The sequence below is a fragment of the Danio aesculapii genome, chromosome 5, assembly GCF_903798145.1.
Source record: "Danio aesculapii chromosome 5, fDanAes4.1, whole genome shotgun sequence".
Lineage (NCBI taxonomy): Eukaryota > Metazoa > Chordata > Actinopteri > Cypriniformes > Danionidae > Danio > Danio aesculapii.
This window is the reverse complement of record NC_079439.1, coordinates 23,239,041-23,248,296: the sequence shown is the minus strand read 5'-3', so window position 1 is coordinate 23,248,296 and position 9,256 is coordinate 23,239,041. Positions and strand designations below refer to the sequence as shown.

The 9,256-nt window shown below is 39.7% G+C and overlaps 1 protein-coding gene across 1 annotated transcript; it reads left to right on the top strand.

Annotated features, from left to right (window-relative positions):
• The first annotated feature begins 137 nt into the window (after window positions 1–137).
• On the top strand, window positions 138–7,355 carry asb12a (ankyrin repeat and SOCS box-containing 12a). Its single transcript, XM_056457605.1, has 4 exons — window positions 138–201; window positions 1,513–1,711; window positions 4,514–5,086; window positions 6,581–7,355. The coding sequence occupies exons 2-4, from the start codon at window positions 1,522–1,524 to the stop codon at window positions 6,733–6,735; spliced, it is 918 nt and encodes a 305-aa protein (XP_056313580.1). The 5' UTR covers window positions 138–201; window positions 1,513–1,521; the 3' UTR covers window positions 6,736–7,355.
• The last annotated feature ends 1,901 nt before the right edge of the window (window positions 7,356–9,256 follow it).

The window sequence follows — 9,256 nt, the reverse complement described above, 5'->3', positions numbered from 1 at the left end:
TATTTACAAATTTTCTATACACGTTGACGTTTGTTCTGTTTATTTTTATGCTTGGGAAACATTAAACCTGTGCATTACTCAAACTGGTCTGTGTGAATCCCAGTGGCGGCGGGCGGGTGGTGTTCGTGGGCACAGCGCCCTCTCTGGTCGCCCGCAGAACATCTTCCGCTGCTCGCCAGTGTTTGGCTTATTATTAGCTCGGTGAGTGTCCTTGAGACGAAAACACACTTTAAATATCTTATATATCGTTATTTTGTATATATGTAATGGTTTAAAATGTTACACTGTGTGTTTGTTCAACAGCCGGCTTGGAGAGAGCGAGTCGAGCTCAGTGTTATTTACAGACAGTGGAGTTAAATCCACCGAGCTCAAAGAGCTGGAGATACAATTTCCTTCCGTATGCGATCAGCATTACTCTTAATATGAGTTTGCGGACATGTAAAAGCTCGTAAGAATGTAGTTTTGCTTCTATCTACGGGTTTTTATCTCGTCTGCTAGCTGGCTAATAGTTAAATGGCCGTTTGTTTTGCTAGTAGACTGTGAAAGGAAGCTAATTCACATGAATAAAGTTAAACAGGAGTCAGGACACGGCGTTCTAATGTTTTAAAGCTTGCATGAAAGATGTGATCAGAGATATTAGTGTTACATCATAAAAAATAGGTTAACAACAGTATTCAAATATGAAGCTTTGGTGTGTTATGCACAAAAAGGGGAATTTTATCACTTGTATTATACCTTTTTGATTTAAATATGTTTAAAATATTTTAATCGCTGTCACTTTCTAATTAGTTCGTTAGTTTATTCGTTTGGTTCTCATTTATAAAAGTTTTAATACCAACACACTTTTGTTTGTTCTATTCTATTTATTTATTTATATATTTATATATTTATTTAGCTTTTCTAACACTAACAACCCCTTTTCTATTTTATATATTTTTACATTTAATTAAACTAACTAGGAATTATGTTATTAACATATTTCTGTTATTTTGTTGCCTTCTATTGTTTTCATTTCATTTAAAATCTACTGAGATGCCTACAAAGTATTTTTCGGCTTGATTTTAGTGGGCAACTCGTGATTTCACAGCATTATTTTCACCTGAGGCACTAAAAGCTCAATAGAGCCATCATTAGACTGCAGCTCTGCACAGGAAGTTTGGCCAGAGAAGAAATTGTCGTGCCCAACTCAGCCTGGCTTATATCAGGTTTTTTTTTTTTTTTTTTTACCTTCACTTTCGTCAATTGGTGAAGTTTGCTCCTCGCCACTGATTTGCTTGGTTCGGGACTTGTGGAGCTGCACTTCGATGGATTTGCCCCTCAGTGTTTGGACTTTCAGCAGTGAAAATTAACCCACACTGAACTGAAAACTGAACTTCAACTCTGAAAACTGGACTGACAGCTTCAATTTACTAGAACTTCTATGTTAAGAAGCTACTTTGACACAATCTACATTGTAAAAGCGCTATAGAAATAAAGATGACTTGAATTGAATTTGTGCATGTTTCTCTACAGGTCTCCTCTATGCTCCAGCTGCGGCCGGTGGAGGAGGATGAATCGGCTGCTGAGAGTCTTGAGCTGAACCGAGCCGTGGCAGATGATGACCATTTCCTGTTGGCCGAGCTGCTGTCACAGGAACGCTACAGGAAGTGCATCAATCAGCAGAGCGGTTGGGGCATCCCTGGTACCCCATTACGCATGGCTGCCTCCAAAGGTATGTGCACCACGCATTTGTATCACATTTCAGTTTGTTGGTATATGACCACATGCATTGTCAGGTTATTAAATGTAATCAGTTACAAATGTATATGTGAACTCACTCTCTGTATGTTTACATTGACAACAATATTTTGTTATTAACATGACTAAGTGACGAGAGTATGATTAAGAATCTAACATGTAACTAGATTTTTCATTACCTTATTCCAGCTAAAGTCATACTTGAAGTGAACAGAAATCAAATGAGGACATGTGGAGTATTCTTATTTAATTGCATTATCAAGTGGAGTATAGAAATTTACACTCCTTAGTTGCACTATTACCATCTTGGATGACTTTTCACCATATTTTGTGACGAGACACACAGTCATCAACACTTATATTATACAGAATTATAGCTTCAAGCAATAATTTGTATGTGTTTACGCATATAGAATGACAAATTATTAACTGCTTTTATAAAATTAAAAATTAAACACTTCAAATTTTATTTGGTACCATGAAGACCAACTGTTTGTGAAATTCTGGAGGGAACACAAAACAGCGTCGCGTGGGGACTTAATAACATGTGCCATTAATCAATCTAGTGCCACATTCCAGACACATGTAGCAGCAGCAAACTGAAAATAACCTGTTTTAAATGTAATTAGCGCTTAAGCAACAACAATAATGGGACAGGCCTCTTCAGATTTGGTTGCTGATTTAAAATATGTAATTTAATTGCGAGTTCAGGAGGCAGTTTTGGGATTACAGGATTCCCCTTTTCATTTAGATAGGGTTTTAATTTTGGATGATCTGCTTGGAGGCTTTGCGAATATAGTCCGGTTGAAATCAAAATTTGAAGCGTTTATTGTGCTAGCTCAGTGTTTTTCTTAAGGTGAATAATTAATCAGTGGAAGTTAATCCACTGAGTTTTTGGTAATCTTCAATTAAAATCTGACCATTTGCTACTGCATTTGGAGTCCTTCTGTTGATTCTGCTTCCATAGCAACTGCATATTAAAGACTGAATTATACTTCTGCGTCCAGCGCACGCGTATGGTCCGGCACAGCCTTCGCGCAGTCCCATAGCCCTCGATGTGGCTGATGTGCACCTCTCAAAAAATTCAACTACACGTTGCAACAACGTGTAGCGCAAGCTCTGTGATTGGTCGGCTTCGCAGCGGTGACTAGTGTGGGCAGTACTGAGAGCCGCAAGCCTGATAAAGCGATTGTTTATAAGTGTCGAGTCCTGTAAAGGAGCTCCAGATGGAAATTTTGTTTTGACCTTATGATTAAAGGCCCGTGCACACCATCGAAGTTTAACGCCTCGTGACTAAATAAAGGGCGCCAATGTGATTGTGCACACCAACGTGTAAAACGGCAGGCGTAAAAGCGTCATTTTTAAAGAAACGCCTCATGCTCATTGTTTTGTTTTGACATGCCACGTCAAAACCTTCTCCACCAATCAGATTGGCACTTTAGTTCACATGCACAGAGCTGCTAAAGTTACAGTAAACAGTACTTGGAGGCACTCGAGCACAAAACTGTCAATGCAAGTGCACATTGAAGAAGATGCCCAGAGGCGATATGAACGTGGAGCTGCTTATTGCACTGGTAAACAATAATCATTCTTCATCGCTAGAGCTGGAGCTGCTACTTGGACCATTCATGCTTGTTCGAATCACCAGTAACTTTAACAACAAGAATGTCAACTTCCTCTCCTTCTTCTTCTGTGTTACAAACGGGTGTCAGAAGTTTAGAGCCATCTAACGTCATGGAGTGACTCTTCTGCTCGACGCTAGTGAAAATTGCTTGGGTTTGAATCCAGAAAAACGACTCGAAAAATGCTGACGATAAACGCAAACGAAAAGCGTTCTGGTATGTACGAGCCTTAAAGTTGCTAAATGAGCGAGTTTTAGCTACTTGTACGTTTAAGGTAGCGTTAAAAAAAAACCTGCGAAAAAAATCATCACAGAGGAACCCAAGAACCTACATGCAGCTAGCGTTTTGGTAGTGGTTTTGCAACACAAACAGCATGCAGAAGAATAAAAGCACAACTAAGTACAATGCGTGCACCGTGGGTCACACCCAGCACTTGACGCAAAAGTAACAATCAACCTATAAACTATTAGTTTACTATGAGGGAATGTTGCACAAAAGAAAGCCCCGCCCCCCTACTCAATATTCCACTTCAGTTGAAAGTACATCAACATACTGAAATAAAAGTCTCACCAATGTCTGGTTCATGCAGACTTTAAAGAGACTTGTCTGCAAGTCAGAATCCAAATTTCAAGTACTCTGGAAAGCAATATGTCCAAGCAGGTAAAACGTGAACATCAAAAAAGCAATATTCTAAAAGCAACTTGGGCAAGTAGTCTTATTCAGAAGAAGGTAAATAGCGAAGACTCTAGAATACACAAGACATGTCACTGGTATAGTCTTGAAGGGGGGAAAGTGTAACAGTCAATATGGCGAATGAAGCCCCGCCTTCTCGTACAGGAGCCAATCATCGATCACTATAGGCTGAGGATTCTCTGGGGGAGGGGCTTGGACCAGACGTGAGATTCTGCAGATTTTGTGTGACTTGAACACTTAGAAATGAAACAGAGATAGTTGTTTAATTTCCTAATATGACATTTAATCATAAGCTTGGCAAGAAATTTGATGTTTCCCCATTCAAACAGAAGCACACTGCCTGAGAGGCGTTTCAAAGATGGCCGCCGAGTGAAAGGACTTGCCTTAAACGGACTTTGTAAATAGTTTGATTACTGATGTAAATGCTTCATTAATGCTGCAACAAAAATCTTCTCTTGCAGGTCATCTGAGGTGCCTGCAGTTGCTTCTGGCTCACGGGGCAGATGTGGACCGTCTGGATGTGAAAGCCCAGACTCCTCTGTTCACAGCAGTTTGCGGCCGTTATTTGAGCTGCGTTCTTGCTCTGCTCCGCGCTGGGGCTAATCCCAACGGCAGTCACCTGAACAATAGCTCGCCCGTCCTCACTGCCGCCCGAGAGGGAGACCCCGAGATCCTCCGTCAACTGCTTCAGCACGGGGCAGAGGTCAATGCCAGGTCAAAAGTCACGCTATGGGCATCGGGGGTCGCTGTGTGCAGCGGGCCGCTTTACCTGTCGGCCATATATGGACACCTGGACTGCTTCAAAATGTTGCTGTTATATGGTGCAGATCCGAACTATAACAGTCCGGAAGAAAAGGTGAACGGTAGGGCCACCCAGCAGAAAACCGTCATGGAGTTGTGTTTGAGACACGGCTGTGGAGTGGAATACATTCAGCTGCTCATTGACTTTGGAGCAAACGTCTACCTGCCCACTCTTATTATAGAGAAAAGCACCAAACAGAACGAAGCTGTTGAGCTGCTGCTAAAAGAGAGAGGTGAGGAAACTCTTTTAGCTGTATTGTGTTTCTTCTTCTTTCCAAATTTTCGTTTTGTTGTTGTTATTATTGTTATTTCTTTCTAAAATGTTAAGATATTTTACCAAGACAAACATGGACAGAACACAGAAGAGAAAAAAGACACTAAAATAGAGAGCAAACAATCTGAAGTGTTTATATAAATATACTGGTCACTGGTTCAAGTCCCGGCTGGGCCAATTGACATTTCTGTGTGGAGTTTGCATGTTCTCCCCATGTTCGCGTGGGTTTCCTCCGGGTGCTCCGGTTTCCCCCACATTTAATTGCCATAAACTAAATTGGCAATAGTGTATGAGTGTGAACGGGAGAGTGTACTGATGTTTCCTTCTTATCTGCAGCTGACATCAGAACAGCAGAAACCGTTGCTACTTCACATGCGTCACTTTAGAGCTAGTATTTAAAGAGCAAATTAGCATACTGTCTAAAATGATGACAAAACAGGTGTTTTTGCTCACATTTTAGGATTATAAGGCTGAACAGCATGAAATGCCTCAGTCTACAGAGATTTCCCAGTATTTCTTTGTTGCAATCGGAAGATCACAATAATAAAAAAGTAAAAACTAGCAGATTACTATGGTATAAATACAGCACTACAACATACAAGACAGAGATCAATTTAGAGTGTCACTCACCTGTTTTATAATGATTTGTGCAGCTGTAGTTTGAAATCAGAAAAGAAAATGCTGAGTTTTTCCCCCCTAAGAACTTATTATGCTGTCTCTGTCGCCATCTATGCTCTGCTCTGCTCTGCTCAGTATGACATCTCCTAAATTAGAAATATTTAAAATAGGCACTATCCTTACAAATAAACTGAATAGTTGCAATCTAAACAACTTAATTCTTGCCTGAAAAGCCTCAAAAGTACATTATGTTGTCTAACAGCTGCAATATTTGTCAAACTGTAGTGAGTTTATTGATCTGCTGTCACTGTATGGGCAGAGTAATACACAAGAGTGAAGAGGCTGTACGAGTTCTGATATTGCAGAATATCACATGACTATCAGCCAATCAGATTCGAGAACCAGACAGAACTGTTGTGTATGTGTATCTATCTATCTATCTATCTATCTATCTATCTATCTATCTATCTATCTATCTATCTATCTATCTATCTATCTATCTATCTATCTATCTATCTATCTATCTCAGTCAGTTACATAATTCGTTTCCTGTGGAAACGTTAGTTTGGTAAACCTGAAGATGTTTTTTGTCATGATTCAAAACATTTACAAACAACATTTATGCAACAATTAGATTTCATCGATGATTCAAAATATGAAATGTAATCATAAGCTTGGCAAACAGTCTGGAGAATTTTTTTTTCAAAGCAATTTTAAAGAGAGGGGTTTCAAGGATGGCTCCCGAGTGGTGACTTTGACAGTATACGCTATCATATTGTCAAATAACACTATCATTTGTTAAATAACATTTTTTTAACTCTCTCTTTTTTCCCAGGCTGCCCAAAGAGTCTTGCTTCTCAGTGTAGATTGACCATCCGCCGACACCTGATACAGGTGAACAAGATTCAGTGTTTGGACTCTCTGGAGATTCCCTTCAGACTCATCAATTATCTCAAACACAAGCCTATGAACACTGCGCTGATTCACTGACAAACCAGAGCCAGCGCAACTGTGCCTTTAGTAAAGAACAGACTCATTTACACAACGACTGAAGCAGACAGTCCACTGCAATCTCAAACGGACTGATACACCACTAACAAACCCTGGTTTACATATGTGGAGTGTTAAACTTGAACATCCTCATACATTGTTTTGCTTGATTATGTGGAGTTGATACTAGACCCGCTCATTGTCATACAGCTCAATCACCCGGAGCTGCTGTAATAATGATTTTTATTGAATCATAAGTGTTTTGTTAATCGATAACAGCTTAAAGGAAGATGTACAAATGTTGCTGAATGTCTTATTGATCTTTATGTAGTGATTTGTCTATGAATCACTTGTTTAGAGGAGATTTACTGCTCTAACAGGCCTCATTGTGAAAGTAGCGTGTCGTGGAGATCCTTCTGAGGTTAAAGACTTCAAAATGAAGGTCGTCTGAAGGATTTAAGACACGGCTGTTGAAGTATCTGGCTAAAAGACTTCAAAAGTATACCGGTCTGTGCTAAATGGGATCTGCATATGGGCTTACGCGAGTGTATTTCAACAACATTATTGCTATGGATGACAGCTGGCTTGTTAGTTTGTTCATTAAATGGTTGAACATCTGACTCTTTGTCTGTTGTTGTTTGCTGTATATGTGCACTTATTGGCTAGTTTGTCAGTTCCTGTCGAGAGCTTTTTGATGTAATATTTTTAGTTAACAGTTTGGTTTTAAAAGCAAGACTGTGACAAGATCTCGGATACAAGCAGCTGAAATGAGTTTCCTTCGCAGGGTGGCAAGCGCACCCTTATAGATAGGGTGAGGAGCTCTGTCACCCAGGAGGAGCTGGAGGAAGTGTCTGGAGAGAGGGAAGTCTGGAGTTCTCTCCTAAGACTGCTGCCCCTGTGACCCGGCCCCGAAAAAATGCATGAAACATTAGATGAGATTGTTAAAGTGCTGTAAGAAATGTATTTTTATTGGGATAACAAAAAAAGAGAAACAATAAATTGCAGATACGTTCAATAATAATAATTCCTTATGTTTGTATAGCGCTTTCCTGTACAATCAAAGCGCTTTACACATGTTTGGGGGGAATCTCCTCATCCACCACCAGTGTGCAGCATCCACCTGGATGATGTGACGGCAGCCACATTGTGACAGACAGCACACCACACATCAGCGTATTGATGGAGAAGAGACAGAGTGATGAAGCCAATTATGATATGGGCAGGAATGGGATGATTGACATGTATTTTAAAATAAAATACAAAGTACTTCAATTTTATGTGTATCAAAGTAAACTACAAAACACAGCAGCCACAAATGAATCAAAATAAAATACTGTATTTTGAAAATACAAAATACTTTAACAAGGGAGGATGACATTTCTTCACAGACCTTCTATCGACAGGTCTATTCGATCAATCCTCTTACCATTAAACTGACTTAGTGAAGTAAACAAGGATTGACAGCAACAGCATTTCACAGAGCAAGTTCAGTTCAGCTTCTCTGCACCTCATTCACCTCTACTATACTTGAATATGTATTCATAAACTTTTGTTTCTCTTTGACTTTAGTATAAATTTAGTACAAATTTCATACATAAAGTCCTGTCCTAAAGATGACCTCTGGATGAACTGTAAAAACCATCTAATGCAGTTAATGAGTTGGAATATACTATATCTCTTCATTGTGTTTTCATCTATTGTGTGGCCAGTAAAATTGCCACCATCTCTTAACAGTCTTATATTTTAAAAGGGTGATATATGAAGAGGTTATTTAAATTTTCTTCTATTCACTTTACTTTGGCTTAATCCCTTATTTATGAGGGGTCGCCACAGCAGAATTTACCGGTATTCCATCATATGTTTTACACAGCGGATGCCCTTCCAGCCCAACCCAGTACTGGGAAACACCCATACACACTCATACATCCACACACCCATACACTATGACCAATGTCATTGATTGATTCATTTTCTTTTTGGCTAAGTCTCTTTATTAATCAGGGGTTGCCACAGTGGAATGAACCACCAACTTATCCAGCATATGTTTTACATAGCGGGTGCCCTTCCAGCTGCAACTCAACACTGGGAAACACTCATACACTTGCATTCAGACACACACTCTGCAGCCAATTTGGTTTATTCATTTCCCCAATACTGCATGTCTCTCGGCTGTGGGTGAAGCCGGAGCACCCGGAGGAAACCCACACCAACACAGGGAGAACATGCAAACTCCACACAGAAAATACCAACTGTGAGGTGACAGTGCTAATCACTGAGCCACCATACCCCTTTATTTTCTTTCATTCTTATTGTAAAAACATGATGTTTTAAAACTACTAACATTTCCAGTTTTAGTCATTTCCGTAAATCATGTTTTGCAGTTGTACACTTTAATGCACAACATAACACATGATGATATCTCTAAAAAAATGTTACCTGTTTTTGCAAATAAGCTCTTCATATCCTGCTGTGTAACAGGGGTCTGGAGTTTTTGACCAGACTGTATAGACTGGAGTATTAT